Source organism: Centruroides sculpturatus, unplaced genomic scaffold, assembly GCF_000671375.1.
Source record: "Centruroides sculpturatus isolate CEXI.00-Female unplaced genomic scaffold, Cexi_2.0 scaffold156, whole genome shotgun sequence".
Taxonomy (NCBI): domain Eukaryota; kingdom Metazoa; phylum Arthropoda; class Arachnida; order Scorpiones; family Buthidae; genus Centruroides; species Centruroides sculpturatus.
This window is the reverse complement of record NW_019384398.1, coordinates 322,178-340,276: the sequence shown is the minus strand read 5'-3', so window position 1 is coordinate 340,276 and position 18,099 is coordinate 322,178. Positions and strand designations below refer to the sequence as shown.

Sequence of the window (18,099 nt, the reverse complement as noted above, 5' to 3'; positions counted from 1 at the left end):
CCTGAAAACAATTAGATAGATGACCGGCATGACTGTTTCTACAGGAAAAGTATGATTTATAGGGGCAAAACACTACCGATTACGTGCCGGATAAATTTTTAATTTAACCCCCTACACGCTTTTTACTTCGGGACATGGATATGGAAAGAATTCTCTATGACGAAGAGTCATCTGAAGATGAATCTGATAACCGTGAAACAAGAAATGAAAACACTGATACAGAACAGGAAGAAGAGCTTGAAGAGGAACAAAATATGATACCTTCAATTTTTCAACAAAGTGAAAACATGTTTTATATAGGACGTGATACTATTACCCGTTGGAATAAACCTCCAACACTGCGACTAGGACAAACAAAGAAGCATGACAAAGTAATGCCCCATAGACAATGCCAAAAAAGCAACATCCATAGTAGATTGTTACCTGTAGAATGCAAAAAATCTTCTGCAAAACATAAATTGCATTGTTTTCACTTTTACATACAGTTTAATTGTATTTTTAAAGCTAAACTGATAAATTATATTTATCAAATTATACATTTACCATTTTTTCATCAATTTTATTTATACAAAAATAGAAATCCATAAAATCTACATTATGCATTACAGATGACATTTTCCTGCATTTTCTTTTATTTTATTCCACATACAGGGGGATGAGTGCATACAACATCCATTGCTTCTTCAATTTTACTAAGAGGCACTCCCTCATTACAGATATTTGCCAGTTTGTAGAGATGACGTAAAAGGTATTCATTCTATATAAAAATAAACATTTATTAAAATTATATCTTTTACTTAGGAAACAACAAATAATATAAAAGGGCATTCACAATGAAAATTATGTATAAATTTAAAACCTTGCATCTATATTATTTAATGCAACCTTTCACAATGAGTTACATAAGTGTAATCTTAAACTTAATCATAAGACATTAATATAAATGAAGTTTGGAGTTTGCGAACTTTAAGAGTTTACGAATTTCAAGTTTTTGTACTTTTTACATGGTTTAAAACAAGAAATAATGCCACCGATGCATCCCACCGATGAATTTTTCTCTGGTTCAACAGATAAATACCTCATCACCTGTTGCTTGCACTTTTAAGTTTTCTGATGCAAAACACTTAACATGCTTCAGCGTTACTTATATTCATTAACTGCACAGCTATACTAACTTTAAATCAAATTATCACACAAACATCAATCTGTTTCATGACCACTAGATTAAAATATTAAATAATACTTGAATTTTATATTTTAAAGTGCGCTATTGACTGCCTGCACACATGCACTGCACACCTATCAGAAGCAGTTCTGAGTACAAAATGTCAAAAGTGATAATATACAAAGTGCCATGTGATTAAAAAATACCATTTACATTAAACGAAAAGTTTTACAACAGAGTTGTTAAGTCTGCGATGTTGTACAGATTGCATGTATCAAGTAATGGCAAAATCTTGGATTGAAAAAACGAGGACAATCAGCATTACTCGTGGGATTGCTTTACCTGATAGTATTAGGAATGGGCATATAATAGTTAAGAAACATTACAGAGAAGCTTATGGAAAATAAACTTAGATGGCTTAGGCATGCAGCTAGATAAGGAAAGAATAAATTGATTAGATGAATTAACAACTTAAAAAAAGAAGAGATAGGACAAAGAACAGTTGGGAATTAGCTGTTACAAATATTTAAAGGGTTACATCAAAACTATAGATCTTCAATTAAAACAAACAATCTGTAAAAAGTACCATATTTTGAAAGTTAAAAAACATATAGCGTAGGCATTCCATAATTATCTAAAAAAGAAATTGCAAAAATTAAAAATCATAATCATATAATTAATGAATATCTTACCTTGTTATAATTAAAGCATTGTTTTCTAAAATATCTAACTGCTTCATAATAACAGTTACGTTTGATTCCATTTGGTCTCAAATGCATTCGATTATACGTGTCCTCATTGCCAAAAGAAAGATACCAGACAATTTCTTTCACCACATTGTCGGCAAATCTTCGATTCTATGGAAGATATCATATTTTATAATTTTGACCGTACGACAAATAAATATGTTTGTTTTAATTACATAAAAAGTTATGCCCANTTTGAAAGTTAAAAAACATATAGCTAGGCATTCCATAATTATCTAAAAAAGAAATTGCAAAAATTAAAAATCATAATCATATAATTAATGAATATCTTACCTTGTTATAATTAAAGCATTGTTTTCTAAAATATCTAACTGCTTCATAATAACAGTTATTTTTGATTCCATTTGGTCTCAAATGCATTCGATTGTACGTGTCCTCATCACCAAAAGAAAGATACCAGACAATTTCTTTCACCACATTGTCGGCAAATCTTCGATTCTATGGAAAATATCATATTTTATAATTTTGACCGTACGACAAATAAATATGTTTGTTTTAATTACATAAAAAGTTATGCCTAAAATGAAAAGTTTAAGTGTAACAAAAAAAATAAAGTATTTACTTTAAGTAATTTGTAAAGCTGTTTTTTCAGTTCATGTTTTTCTCTTATTGAATTTGTTCTCTCTATTTTCCTTTTTAGAATTTCCACTGGAACTTCATTACTTGGAACTGCATCAAACTAAACATAAAAAAACTTCTGAGAATTTAATATTTCTTTTTTAAGTGTTCATGTTTTACAAAAATTTCTATTTCTATACATTTCTATAGTAAAACTATACTAAATAATATATTAAAAATCATAGCAACGAGAACAAATTATAAAACCTGGTAATTTAAAAAGGAATACTTACAGGAACTTTTGGATATGTAATTGGTTTAGCTTGCTTTCTACCTTGGAATTCACTAACTGGCATCTTTGAAATTGTCTAAAATATATAAAACTATTCAATTAATAAACGTTAGAATAATAACTTTTTAGTATTATATTAAACTAGACTATTATTAAATTAATTTTCTTTTTTTAAATCAGCCATATCTAATAACAATATGAATAAAGTTTTCTTCATTCAATACAGCCGAAATTATAAATAATAAAAAAGGCAAAAACCAAGTATAATATAATATGTTAAATATGTTTTAATCAATCTTGTAAACTGGAATAACATTAAAATAATTAACAATACTGCAACATTATATGTAAAATGTGCTAAACTCTGCAAAATTTGTAAACATAAATTAATCAAGTATCTCAAATTCCAAAAGATGCTAAAACATTATTATATTTATAGCAATGTTTTAGTTATATTTATAGCAACATCTTATATATATATATACAGTCAATACCATTTAATAGCATGGCATTGGGACTGGAGCTTTTTGGGGCTACTAAACAAACATCTCAATAAGTTATGCAATTGAGATACAATATAATAAGTTATGTTAAAGAGCTATGTCAACAAACATCTGAGCGAAATAAAACCATTTTAATGACAAAAAATTATTTCTGTACTGTATAAAAAAAATCATTGTAGTACAACCTAGAAAATTGGATAATTCTGTTGCTAATCTTTAATTTCATGTGCATTGTTCTTATGCCGTGTCATACAGAATGATTAAGTGTTCTTACCAGATTCATTGTAAGAATCTGTCCAGTGTAACATGACATCTTTTGATTGACTACACTAAAATAAAATCTGTGCAGATATCCAGTGCGGACATAGGATTGCCTTCATTGCCTTCCGGCATGAAGTAGCGCCATAGTCCATCAATGAATTTTCTGGCATTGTGGCTTGTTACTGGCTCAGGTTCAGGAATGTCATCTTCAGACTTCTGCATCCTTGCCCTCACATTTCCATTTCAAGACTGTTCCTTGGCTTCCTTTGCAGGATGTCCATTCTTCTCAAAGTTTGTCTTCCTACTTTATCAAGCATGAGACTGTGTTTCTGAACACACCTGTCATCTCTGCCATTGATCTGCTAGATAGCTGGTGCTAGGGGGTTTCTTCTGATTTGCTCAATCAAATCAATTTTCTTAGTATGTGTCAATTCTGTTTGTGGCATTTTAAATTGAACACTAGAAAACCAAAGGGCAAGTGCTCTGTCTGCCTTCCAGACAGTTAATGGCCACAAAGACAAAAGTGGGGCGGGGAAGTGAGGTAGGGAATGAAGAATTTTTGAGAATTTCTGTCTCATTATTTTGTATGGCAGCGGTACACACCTTGTTGAAACATGTGGTCTGTATGAGTGGATGAGCCAATTTGACCCGATTGAGTGAGAAAGGGGAAGACAAGGCCTGCATTCTTAAAAGGTTTCTTGCATTTTTTAATCATGATTGACAGCTGATAAAGGAAATCAGATGGTGGTCATGTATGGAAAAGCCTAAAATATCCAAATTTGTGTGTCTTTTGTTTAGTTTACCAAGAAAAATACTGTGCCAGAAGGGCTACTGAGCAGCATTTTTGGGCCAGTAGGCAAAGTAAATTATGCTTGCGTTATAGGATTTGATTTTGTTCTTGAAGGTTTTGTCCTAATACCTGGCATGTCCTACTAACTGACCGGGCTAATAATCAGAATTGACTGTATATATATATAATTTTTCTAAAAAGACAATTATATTACTTACAAGATCTCCAAACTGTTTTACATGACTGGTATTTGTTTCTTGTTTGACAATTCTAAACTGTTTCTCCAAAGATTCTTTTGAAAGAACTTCCTAAAAATACAAACAATATCTAATGGTAAGTCTGCTGTAAAAAGCACTCATATAAACTCTTATGTAATAATTTCATAGAATCTTCTGTAAGAATAACAATTTTAGTCAATAATATATTTTTTTATATATTTATATTATATAAATATTATAATTTTATAACATAATTTAGAAATTAGAAAAACTTATACTTTGGAACTGCAATATATTGCTGTTTTGACATTATTGTGTACAAAGAAATATCAATTCATACCTTTGTTAAAATATTTCTGTTTCACAAATTGGTGAAATAATGAGATTTTGACAATGTATTGTCAAATGAATTAATATTCCTTACTACAGAAATAATTTACAAAATATCATTGAAGACAAATTTTTGAGGTGAAGTGTTAATGAAGCCTCTTCTATGTGGTTTACAGAATTGCCTTCATTCTCGAAATATGATCGATTCATTCTGATAAAACTTTGCCATTTTCCATTAATTGAGGAGTCAAAAAATGTAATAAAAAATGGGGTTCATGATTTTGTTACAAGGTCATAGCATGAGCGCATGCAACAAAGTAATATCATGCAAATCATGCAACTTTTGTCATGTGATTCCCAAGGTTGCTAGCATGTCTTTTATGTATCTTATACAGTAGAATTGAGTTTGTTCTTAAAAATGTAATAAAAAATTTAAGTCCATGACTTTGTTTTTCAGATATAATGACAATATCCATGCTTCCTGATGTAATTGAGCATGCCTAATGAAATTTAGAGACAAAAACATAAAAAACAGCATTGAGTATGCTAAATGGAAAATAGACACAAAAAACAAATAAAACACAGGAACATAGCAATTAATGCCAATTGCTTTGTTCTTGGATTGTCTCTCCACATCACACAGTCCAACATACTCCTCTTCCATGTTGGCAATTGCAAGGATCTCCTCTTTTATGGTGACAAGTGCAATGATCACCTCTCCATTGGTGGTAGGTGCAAGAATTGGATCTTTCTTTCCAGCTTGGCCTCAATTCTATCACGATACAACAAAGTCATGCAATGTCCTAGTTAATTTTTTAATTTAAAATTTTTTTTATAAAGAAAATGATTTCTATTTTTAGTTATACCTTTTCAGTGAGTTGATATTAAAAATATATACATATATGTGTATAATACAAACTTAAATCAAAGAAATAAGTATGTACGCAAGATGCAAAAGTATCTTCAATTTCTTTTATTTATAACTTTTAAAAATATAGTAAAGAACAAAAGGTAAATTTAGCTTTGAATTTCTGATACAATGAAGTTTTATTTACGCTATTTATGAAAAATTAAATGTTGTATGAATTAGTTCTGAATTTTTGGAGAGAGCTATAAATAATATGCAGAGGTGGCCATTTATAAAAATGAAATTCTCTTTTAACATTGTATCATGTATACATGTACAAGAAGTATATACAGTATATTCAACAATACAATTATTAAATCTTACTTTGTCTGAATCTTCCATCCAATTAACACTATATACATCACCCAAATAAGTGTATAGTTTTTCATCATAATAACAAGATGATGAAGATTCATCTTTATTTGCTGCAGTTGTAGCAAAGACTGAAAAATAAAATACTTTAATGTTTAAGAATTAATATATTTATATAACAATGAGTGTCATCATATGTGTGAAGATATAATAATATGTAACAAATGCAGGAAATTCAATCTTATAAATAAATTTAAAACCTAAACATTTCTGATAGATATGGAAATACCTATGGCTGTATTCAAAATTTAAATACTTGTCGCACTACCTAGTAAAGAAGAGGAAAAAGTTTCATAAAAAATAACATAATTGTTAATTTAGATCAGGGGTTGCCAAAGTGGTCGATATAACCTTATTGGGGGGTCATTGAAAAGACTAAAACTTTCAGATCAGGGGTTGTATTCTGGTCACTGTCTCTGGTCTCTCCTCTCTCGCAAGCCGGTCGCTGATTGGCTAATCCAAATGATTAGCCAATCAGTGACTTGCTTGTGAGAGACCAGAGACAGTGACCAGAATATGGCCCCAGAACCCTGCTCCAAAGCCAATTATTCTAGATTTCAACTACTTGAAATCTAGAATAATTGTAGTAAGAACAAATGATTAAAATACCAATTTATTAATTTTGTTCTGAACTTCATTAATAAGTCATAGATAATAAAGACTCACACACAAAATTTCTATTTAATATATTCATAATGTGTACACATTATGAATATATTAAATAAATCTTAAAATAAAAAGTCTTATCTAAAATAAAAACATATTTCAATGTACTTTTTAAATCAGCTAAAAAATTTCTGAATCATAATTTTAATTGAAAATCCAATTCAAACTGCTTCTCTTGGAATCAAATTCTAGCTCAATGTTTTACAAATTTCAGTCAATTATAAAAGTTTTGCTTATGTGCATCAAGTTTAATTCAATCATATAATACATAATTTTTACATCAACATTATACTTATTAATTAAATAAAAGTGCCTTATGTGAGTATAGATTCTTAGTGATGAATAATAAAAAAATGAATTATAAATTTGAAAATCCAACTTGAGAATTATGACAATATATACAATCTCAAAGTCCAAACTTAATAGAACAATTACTTATAATATAGGCTAATAGCTAATACATTCTGTACATTATACATTGTTGTAATTTTTCTTAAAAATAATTAATCCTGTCAAGATAATTCTATTATTAAATTTAGATTATAACATGGGTGATTCTTTGTGTTAAAATTGTCAATAATTTGAATGTAAATTATTTTGAAGAGCTTTCTGAACAGATATTAATAGATGTTTTCCTACATTTTTCTTACATTAACATAGTAAACTGAAGCAAAATTTCTGTTTTTAATGATTAATGTTCAAACTAATAACGTACAGAGATGACTAATCAATTTATTTTTTTGCTTACCATTAATATCTTTAGGTAAATCAATAAACATTGATCCTGATTCGCAAGCTTCTATGTAAAGCACCATCTAAAATCAATGCGCAAAACAATTTAAACTTTAGTTCTTATAAATTGGTCTTAACAAAATAACTTTTACAAAAATTAAATGCATTAATTAATTAAATGAAGATTAAAGAAAGGCATTAGTTGTTATGCTTATTGAATAAAAAAAACAAGTTTGCAATATTTATAATACTCAATAATTATTATGTACACAAAATGAAGTGATATCATGCATTTTTTCTAGAATTATAGAAAACAATTTAAGGTTTAAAACTGATTAGCTTACTTAATAAATTATTTGAATTCAAATATATTTAACTATTGAATAATCAATCATTCTTAGCAAACAATTAATTTTTAATTGATTTTATTATGCAATATCTCACCTTTGAATATTTTTTAGCAGCATAATAATCTTTCAAAAATGAAATTAATTGATCATTTGTAATGTCCTGAAAAATTTCAAAAATTTATTTAATTTTAAAATTGATTTACAAAAGTTAAAAAATCAATTTGTGAAATCATTTTCTAAATGACTTACCCCATTGTCATAGTCATTTTCTGACACGAAACCAGGAAAACAAATGAAACCATATGCTCCATGATCAGAAAAATAAACAAATACATGGTCATTAGGATTGCTGAAATGTATTCAAACTATTTATGTATAAATTTTTAGATATGTAACAATCAAAATTATTGCTTTATTTCAAATAAAATTCATTATTTTGATCTTTGTAAATTAAATTTTATTACAATTTGTATGAAATTGAAATACCTTTTAATAACCTTTCCTGAACCAACATTTTTCAAAGCTGTTTCATTTCCCCATAAAATGTTGAAAAAATTTTTTGGTAAAACATCCTTTAAAAATGTAAAAAACCAAAATTATAAACAAATAATAAAGTACAAGAATAATAACAAACTAGGAACTGTAAACAATTTCAGTACAATTTTAATACAAGTAAAGTGTGTACTCATATCTAGGATTTAGCATGCACAGATGCTCTATTGGAAATATACAAGATTCTTACCCTAACAACAGTGGAGCATCTGATAAAAACCATATCAACACACACAACCCTTAGCATATCATTGTAGATTATAATCACAACACGGTTTGCCTAGCCCATCTAAAGAAAAACTGTTAACTTTCAAACACAATTCTATCTATAAGATACTCAGGAATAGAAAAGACAACATTAGCAGACAGAGTTTCAGAGATATACAGGAAACCAGTGAAAAACAACTGTTTCATTTATGACTTGGGAGTGCATTAGTTCCACCACACAATCTCTCTGAATTAGATTTGCTGAAGAAAAAGAAAACACTCCACTGTCCTAGCCTTATATACCTGTGAGAGTATATAATCCAACTCAACAAGACTACTCTTATCAGATGTTCTCAGTAATACGACTACATTGAAAACCCTCAAGATATTCTATAACAAAAAGGGATTTTAAAAAACTAACATTTATCCTATGCCTGGCAATCTCTATGTGACAAGCAAGGGCAAGATGCATGCACTTCGAAACATTACATTAAGATCTGTCCAATCTTACACCAGTTCAGAGTGTTATAAAATAGTTACTCATTATCAGATTTTTACATGTATTATTACTGTAAATCCTTCACTGAAAACTGCACTTATTCATAAACCACTAATCAAACTTTTAAAATGCAGACCTTTAACATAACATTTAAGAGAACCAAATAAATTTGAAAAAGGTTTCAATAGTAGTGCCATGGTTTATAATTCCTCATAATTTAATTCTTAAAAACAATTGAGTATTGTTCAAAATGTCCTATATTTTAAATTTACAGTATTTGTTATTTCTGATAGCAAATCTCTTCATATTAATATTAATGAATGTGTCTCTGTTTATCCACTCTAGAGATTAAAGGAAAGTATCTACAGGGGTGCAGAGGGATCTAACTTTTCATAAGAAGCTAAATAAATTAAAATGTGATTATATGATTGATAAAATTGTCTTGTTTCCACAACATATTTACCCCTACAGTTCATAGTTTCAAGGCCACTGGACAAAATAAATTTAGTGAATATAACAAGCAAAATTATTATATTTAAATTTTGTGTTTTAATAACTTTACAAATTCTGATCATATTTACTTCTTGTTTTTCATTCTCAGTAATTTTTGTATTTAAAATACATTTATTATTTCATAATAATTTTATTTTGGCATAGTAACAGTCATTATTTTATTATTTAAATTAAATAATTAAATTTTCATTAATTAATTTGTAAAAACTTACATCTTTTGTATAATCCAATGGTACACCTTTGTAAACATTTGGTCCATGAGGGTGATTTATTATAACTCCAGGCGTTGGATTGCTAAAACAGAATAGCATTTTTAAAATAAATGTTTGATAAAGGAATTAGTTTTTAATATATTACTTAGTTTAAGAGTCCAAGAAAGATGCCATTCCAGTATCATATGCTGAAATCTATGATTAAATTTTAAAGATGATATTGCACAAGTGACCCTCATTCATGGGCAGACACTCTACAAATCTTTAAAGTATGTCATGCTGCATGACATACTTGGAATTACATACCTGAGAATATGTCATGCATAAAACTGCATGACATATTCTCAGGTATGATACTGATTTCATGATAAATTTTTTCCATAAGACTTTCAATATTTTATGGACAAAGAGCATATTCACTCTTCATCCATGCTACTATTTATATCAAAATAGCATTAATCAAATTCAGTTGTACCTCATACTTGACTGAACAATTATGACTTATTAGAACAAATATTCAGTTAATAACAAATATTTTGATTTAAATTCTGTCATCTGTAAAAAGTTTTCTATGCTAACTAATTTAAAAATAAAATGTGAAACCTTAGCGGTCCCTCGAGGATTAAGGAAAGGGATAATCTGTTAAGAAAGGGGAGCGTGTACCCCAAATGTCCCAATGCACAGGCATGCAGATAACTTCAAACTAGTATGCATAGACTTTGTTATCATTTTATATATTGATTAAAAAGATTACAACTTACAATGAATTGTGTGCTATGTCATTATACATCATGACAACAATCTGTTCATCAGGGATACCATGATTATGTAAAACTTGATATGCATGACAAACATCTGCCTGAAATCATTAAAATCATTTTTATTATATTAAAGAAAGAAAATGGAATAATTATTTTAAATTTTGAATATTGATATACTTATTTATAAATAAACATGTTTTTTCATAAACAAATAAATCTAGAATTATACCAAAAAGTAAATAAATTTTCCAAGATTTCTCTGAACAATAGGAAGCAATAATTGCATTCCTGTTCAGAGGAAAAAAAAACAGAAAAATTTCATTTCAGTATGAATGGAAACAAAAAGTAATGAAATGAATGATTGAAGGTAAGGTGTACAAAATTGCAAGTGGAAAAGAGTTACTGATCCTGATTGTAAATGCTTGGTAAACATGATAATGATGAGAAGGTACTCTAAGTCTACTTGTTTTAAATAAACTGGAATGTAAGCCAGCTCAAGATGTGTATTTGGTGGTTTATAAGCCTAACTATTAATCCAGTTCAAAGAAGGAGAAAAAAACAGAAGGAAAAGCCAGGGCATTTTCAAGCATGTATGGTGTTGGGGTTGGTAAGAAAAAAGTATGAGTTTGCAAACAAGCATTTACCTCTCTGCATGGCATTTTTTGAAAAAGGATTGCAAATCATATTTCTCACAATAAAACTATCATATCGAACCCGAATGATCGAGAAAAACACAATTCTCGACCAAATCAAGTCCCCGAAGAAAGGATGGAAAAAGTCCATGACTACATTGACAGCTTTCCAACAAGAGAATTTCATAAAAGAAAGTAGAGAAGAACAGTCTCATAAAAGAAAGCTTGCTGATCTAAATATAACTGAAATTCATCAGTTGTATCTGAAAAAGGATCCATAATCTCGCGTTTCAGGTGATTTATACTTCCGGTATTTCGAGATGAATTTCTACCTCGTATTAAATCACCCTAAGTTGGATAAATAACAAAAGTGTGACAATCTAGAGAAAAGACTTCATTTCCCGGCTATTACCGAGGAGAGATACAAGAAGTTGGATGTCATGAAGACACTACATCAATCTAAGGCGTAGTCATTCTTCGACGACACCAATGACAAGAAAGCATTAGCGGAAAGAAATCATGACGTTGAAATGTTGTGTTTTGATTATCAACAAAATATTCCATTACCCAAAGTGACACAGGGTGACGAATTTTGCAAGAGACAGTGTTGGTTCTATAACTTCAGTGTCTCATCAGCAAAGTCTTTTATGTTTACGACGAATCAATAGGAAAAAAGTCACCTTAGAAACCATTCAGTTTCTTATATCGTTAAATTAAATACAGCCCGCATGTGGATCTGGCAGCCATGTTTATGATGCAGAAGTCGACGGTTTGCGAACAGTTTTTATTTTAATTATATAGTTTTTACATATTTTATTCATTGTTTCCCTGTTTTAATCTATTATTAGGACATTAATTGTGTTATTTTTACCTTATATGGCGTATGTATTTGATGTTTTAAGTTTATCGGAATGAGTCTAGGAATGGTTTACTAAAATTGATTTGGATTTCGAACGGTTCAGTCCAAACGGCTTCCTGGAATGAATTAAATTCAAAGTACAAACACTACACGAACCTGGAGTAATTAAAATGCTTCTTCATATGAATAACTCATTTTCAAAAAACAGAAATAACAAGTAAATATACAAAAATAGAAAAGATCATTTGAAAAAAGACACTTATGCCTGTGAAAAAGTAACAATTCAGTTTATTCAAAGCTTGTTTGTTCAACTGTTTGATAAGATAAAGAACGAAAACTGATAAACTTCCTAGAATAGAGAAACTTCGAGCAAAGAGATAAATCAATTTTTTACATAAAACTTGCCAATATCTTGAAAACTGTTAGGTCACATTTTCTTAAATTAAACCTATTATAAAAGGTGTTTATTTTGTGGTTAACTACATTAATTTTATAGGGTTATTTCCCTGTAACCACTTTAGGAAAAAATTCCTACTTTTACCCCTTTCGATGCCCTATAATCATTCAATGTTTGTGTTTCTGGGTAGGAAGATAAACAATTATAATCTATCGAAAAAAAACCTTGTATTTTGAACTTAAAAATGATGTAAAAAAGTTTACATCATTGTCATTGATATTATGTAAACCTTTAAATATTTAAAGCATTTTTAGCTTAAATTAATATGGAGGAAACTAATGATGACCTTTAAAAACAGCTAAAAGTTATTGATTTTCTAAAGTAAAAATAAAATATTTAATTACAATAAACTCACTTGATGTCTATAATTGTCCCAAGTATTGGAACCAGCCACAAGAAGGGCCCATAATTTTCCACCCTCGGGTACAGAAGATGCGAAACTTCTTACTTCTTCGGGGGTCAAAGAAACAACCACTTTAATCAATAGAATAAAGAACAGAGATCGCATCATTTTTCCTTTTGTTCTGAAAAGAAAAACTCTAATAATCATAACGTACAATCGGTTTATAAATAAATTGTTTAAGTAGATAAAATCATTGTGAAAGAACCGACAGCCAATAACATTTTCTTATTAATCAATATTTATCACAGTTGTTTTAGTTTCTCATGTGATTATTTATACCTCGTGAATAGGCAAATCATCGGTTATAAGTCATCCCTTTCACGTGTTATATTCAACACAATTGTATCAATCACGTGTCGAGTAGTAAGAGTAAATGTCGTGTCTATGCGCAATAACTACGGATGAGAATACAGATGAGACTACGAACACTTTATTATTCGTTTATTTGGCTACAGTTAACGGTCACCGATCAAGCGCGGGCGAAGCACAGTTCAACTCTGTCCTCTTCCCGTTTTTTCCCCTCTACCTCTCCACTTCCGTCCCTAGCTCCCACACCCTCCAATAAATCTCTCGCCCCCGGGCACACACCCTGATCGGGTCGTATTCACCACGTGTCTCTCCCGATTTCCCCTTTCGCTGTTGGTGGGCCCACTTGTCGTTTGCATCCCTCACAGTAAACAAATAGAACGAAATTAAAACGAATTTTAATCTTAATTTGATATTTTTTATCTACGAATTTCGTAAATTAAATGATAACAAATTTCTTATAAGCTAAATATAAAAGGTCAAATATATATTCTTTTATCGAATGATCGGCAATACAATTTATAGTTGTGTAATCAGTAGACAGCGGATTTTAGGCAAATGCCTATTTTTTTCCTTGTCATATACATGGCTAAAATTTTGTATGAACACTTTTCATGAACATTTAGACCGATACAATGGTATTTTATAATGCCTAAAAATGCTTATTTTGACGTTTCTGCATATTTTTACCTAAAACACAAAGTTTAGTCTGTTTTCATATTTTTAAAAAGTTTTTATTAATATTTCGTTTCATTTTCCTCAAAGGTTTACTTTAATTCTTAAATTAAACTTCTTAAGTTTCATTTTTTTCCTGAAAATGCAATCAGACAGATTCATTTTTTTTATTATTATTGATTACTTATATTTTAAGTCCCAGTGGATGCATATCCCAAGCAGAAAAAAATAGAATGCAATAATAACGGAAATAAATTACACCCCCTAATGCAATTTTATAGTAATAAAATTAAAACTATATGAAATATTTTAAAATAAATACAGTGGGTGATCGGTTAACGAACATAATCCGTTCCAAGACTTTGTTTGCTATCCGAATTGTTCGTTAACCGATTATCGATTTACCATAGGTTTTAATGGGAATTTAATTAATTCGTTCCGGAGACCCCCAAAAATAAAAAATATATACTTTCTTACTACGTTTATTTATATGTAATAATAAAAATACATCCATACCCAGTCTTGCATTTTTATTAGTCATGTTTTTTTTCCGTTTGAAAGGGTTAAATAATCTGTCTAATGTCGATTGCTTTTCTCTCTTCAGGATTTTTCGTAAGTAGTTATTAATAGCATTGCAATTGTAGAAATCCCCAAGCCTCAACCTGGTTTGGATGCCATTCTATGATCGTTATTTTGACATCCTCCTACTACTACAAAAGATCTTTAATAACAGATATCGGCATTAATCCTCTTTTTCAGAAGAAAACATATCTCGCCGAGTTTCTTGGTGTTCTTCATTCAAGAGTTCTTGGCGTTCTTCTGTCGTCAGATCCGTTTCAGATTCCATTATGAACTCTTCGATGTTCTTTATATCTCAGATGTGATTTTTGTTACTCCTTTAGCTGCTTGAGTCTTCTTGATAATACAGTATCTTTCTTAGATAAGATTTAACTACGGCCTATTGTAGACCTGTTCAAGCCATACTGCCCAGAAACATTAGGCATCTTCTGCCCACTCTCTACCTTTGCTATTATACTCTGACCTTTCGAAAAGAAAAACAGACGCAAAACTTAACGAGTGCCTACCCGACAGTCTCGCGAATACATAAAAAAATTGTTTTGTCAGAAAAATAAAAGGCTGGAATTACAAGGGAGAGTTTCAAAGTTCGGAGGAATACTATCCGATCGGTATATACCGGCTTGAGCGTCGATGTCGACGTCTCTCACACTCCGAAAGGTTTCGAATTGTTGCCCGAAGACAAGGGAAGACCAATCGGTATTCATTATTTTACGTCGCTTCTTCTTGTGTTTGTTCTATGGGGTGTTCGTTATTCGATCATGTGTTCGTTGTCCGAACATAAAAATCTTTCGCGAAAGTGTTCGTTATCCGATTTGTTCGTTGTCCGAACATAAAAATCTTTCGCGAAAGTGTTCGTTATCCGATCTGTTCGTTAACCGATCACCCACTGTACTTTTATTTAATAAACATAGCAGATGCTTTATTTGACATTTTTAGAGAGGATTTTAGGCAAATGCTTATTTTTCCCTTAGCATATACATAGCTAAGATATTGTACTAACTACTACAGTGAACATTTCTTCGATATCAAAACACTTCTGGCCACTTTAGCGGACAATGCAGTTTGTGTAACTAGAGCCAAGAAAATTTTGAATGATATTTATGTTCAGAACAGGTTGATGTAGTACATCAAGTGTTATTTCACATTCATACTATTACTGCTCTTGAAAGTAGTGGGAAACCTATATATGAGCAAATTGATCTCCTCAACAGAGCAAAGCAGAAATTTTGTGATGCACCAGGCACTGCTGCAAAAAAAAAAAAAAGTGAAGAAAGAGTTGAAAGCAGTGATTCAAAAGAGACTTGGATTAAAGTGCATGTTTACTGTGGCTGATATTTTGGCAGGAAAGAAGAACAAAACTAAAAGTAAATTCCAAGTTCATCTTCTTCCAAGGTTGAAATATTGTCCGTTATCTTCAGTAGATGTGCTCCACATCTACTGAAGATAACGGATTATATGCTCTTTCTCTGCATATAAATTAATTCTCAGTGACAAACGTTGCAACTTTTCTATTGAAAATTTGGAAAAAGTGCTTGTAATATACTGTATTATGAAGCTAACTATGGGAAACAGAGCGAATAAAAATTGCAAAGATAATTGTTTGTCTACTTTTGTATTTGCATCATTCTGAATACGTGCATTTTTGTTTGGAATACGTATGTTAAATAAAAAACTCATCGTTCTGATAAGTAGGTTAATTGTTCACTTGTCAAATTTCGACCGCCTAATTTTTGTTTATAAAGCCTAAACGACGCAATTTAAGAGCTTATTTTAAGCGCCTAAAACTCCACTTTTGAGGGCCTATATGTCCGCTGATTACTAATCAGCAATACAGCAGATTTAAATTTCATTTGTTTTATGAAATTTTACACACCAGGAAGATGAATACTTATGAATAGAATAAAACTATTAGTGCGAATGTGATTAGTGATGACAATTTCCTGTGTAATAAACGTTTATTATCGTGTACAACTTCATCTTGCCTGGATACATGAAGCGATACGGTCTGGCATGGAGGCATACATGCACCTTATGTGAGGACCGGCTACGGTCTGCTGTGTGTTAAGAGTAACTGACCCCTATTCGGGTGTTACAGAAGTGGAGAAAACCCGGAAAAAGCCACATTGACGAGGCGCGAATCCACGACCGACTACAGTGTTCAGTGGTTTTATCCACTCGGCCATTCTTTTGGAACCCTGGGGAAAATATAGACTTTACGAAATCTGGACACGCCAGTCTCCAGTCTCCACTCCTCCTTGTCGCTTCGTGTTCGTGATAAACACAAGAATTGTAGGCAAAAATAACCAAGCTTTTAATACGATTTTCATTTTGACATTCTTATTTTCTGGTCGGGCAATACTCGTCATATCTGCTAATTATCACTAAAAAATAAATAATTATATATACAAAGGAGTAATGTTTCCTAGTTGTTGATTACATACCGGAATTGCTTAGAATTACAATAAACAGTAGTGTTAAATAATTTCTAAACTTTGTCGATAGTGTTGGTTTTTATAATCCATCTAAAATGTAAAATATAAAAAGTACAAGTCGACCCCCCTATAACACTGTTAATTTTTCCGTGTTATATGAATTCCATGTTTTACGAGTCACTTAGATTTTACAAATACGTGTGCCGGGCTGTGAACGGCTCACGTATTTGTAAAATTTAAGTGACTCGTACAACATGGAATTCATATAACACGGAATTATCAACAGTGTTAGAGGGGAGGTCTACTGTACAACTCACGTGTAATGAACAACGTTGCATTTTAAATTAAACTGTAATATGACAAAATATTTATATAAATAATATGTAAATATTTAATATAATAATGAGCATCAGATATGAAAATTAAAAACATTATAATGCTTATTATTGTTTTATAAAAACAAAGCAAACATTACGTAAAATATGAAAACTGACAAGGGTACAAAGTTAAAAGGGTATATAATTGGACAAATAACTAGTGTAGGGACCGAGAGGGGGAGAAATAAATAAAACTCGATTGACGATAATATGTGATATATATCGTCATCGTCTCCCTTGCCGTTTGGATTGCCGAGCGGTAACAATCAACGAGTTGTGGAAGCAGTTGAGTCAGAGATAGATGCTTCGTTTACAAACAACACAACCGTTTATTAAACACGAAAGAAGCTTACAAGTTTTCCGCCATCTTGGAAGTTCTGCGGCGGCTGCGGCCTCTGGGTCTTCCTCTCCTTTCCAAGATAGTCCCATTTTGAAGGAGTGTCCCTTGTTGGCGAATGAACCATTCCATCACGTCTCGACGACTCCGGGACGATGCGGTCGACTTCCGTTGATGGAAACATGTCGATCCGAGGTCGGGAGATGGAGACGAAGATCTCCATCTCCCGACAACAACAACAATCTGTTGTTGTTGGCGCGAGACACACACACAACAACAGATCCGTCACTTGGAACTTTCGGGAGAAGCCGTCGCGTCCACGAATTTCCGGGGTTTTATCTGTTTTCTCTCAGATTCCCCTTTCCGATTGTTCTCTCCTCGTCATCC

At 30.9% G+C, this 18,099-nt stretch overlaps 1 protein-coding gene across 3 annotated transcripts; it reads right to left on the bottom strand.

The window, feature by feature from the left end:
* Positions 1–534: 534 nt before the first annotated feature.
* On the bottom strand, positions 535–17,773 carry LOC111618529 (legumain-like). Of its 3 annotated transcripts, none has more exons than XM_023360076.1 (14): positions 17,729–17,773; positions 12,959–13,127; positions 10,656–10,753; positions 9,895–9,976; positions 8,398–8,483; positions 8,161–8,260; positions 8,006–8,071; positions 7,578–7,644; positions 6,116–6,234; positions 4,555–4,644; positions 2,784–2,858; positions 2,495–2,611; positions 2,206–2,370; positions 535–757 (listed from the first exon to the last, which is right to left on the bottom strand). In XM_023360076.1, the coding sequence occupies exons 1-14, from the start codon at positions 17,740–17,742 to the stop codon at positions 632–634; spliced, it is 1,374 nt and encodes a 457-aa protein (XP_023215844.1). In that variant the 5' UTR covers positions 17,743–17,773; the 3' UTR covers positions 535–631. The 3 variants fall into 3 exon arrangements, with proteins under 3 accessions (XP_023215844.1, XP_023215843.1, XP_023215842.1); XM_023360075.1 differs by lacking the exon at positions 17,729–17,773 and adding an exon at positions 13,286–13,320; XM_023360074.1 differs by lacking the exon at positions 17,729–17,773 and having other exon boundaries at positions 12,959–13,167.
* Between the last annotated feature and the right edge of the window lie 326 nt (positions 17,774–18,099).

Excerpts from the sequence above, each read along its gene's own strand:
- LOC111618529 (XM_023360074.1), bottom strand. The coding sequence starts at position 13,153 with ATGATTATTAGAGTTTTTCTTTTCAGAACAAAAGGAAAAATGATGCGA. Across the intron at positions 8,484-9,894 it reads CATTGGATTATACAAAAGAT|GATGTTTTACCAAAAAATTT; the intron begins GTAAGTTTTTAC and ends ACATTTTTAAAG. Across the intron at positions 8,261-8,397 it reads TCAGGAAAGGTTATTAAAAG|CAATCCTAATGACCATGTAT; the intron begins GTATTTCAATTT and ends AATACATTTCAG.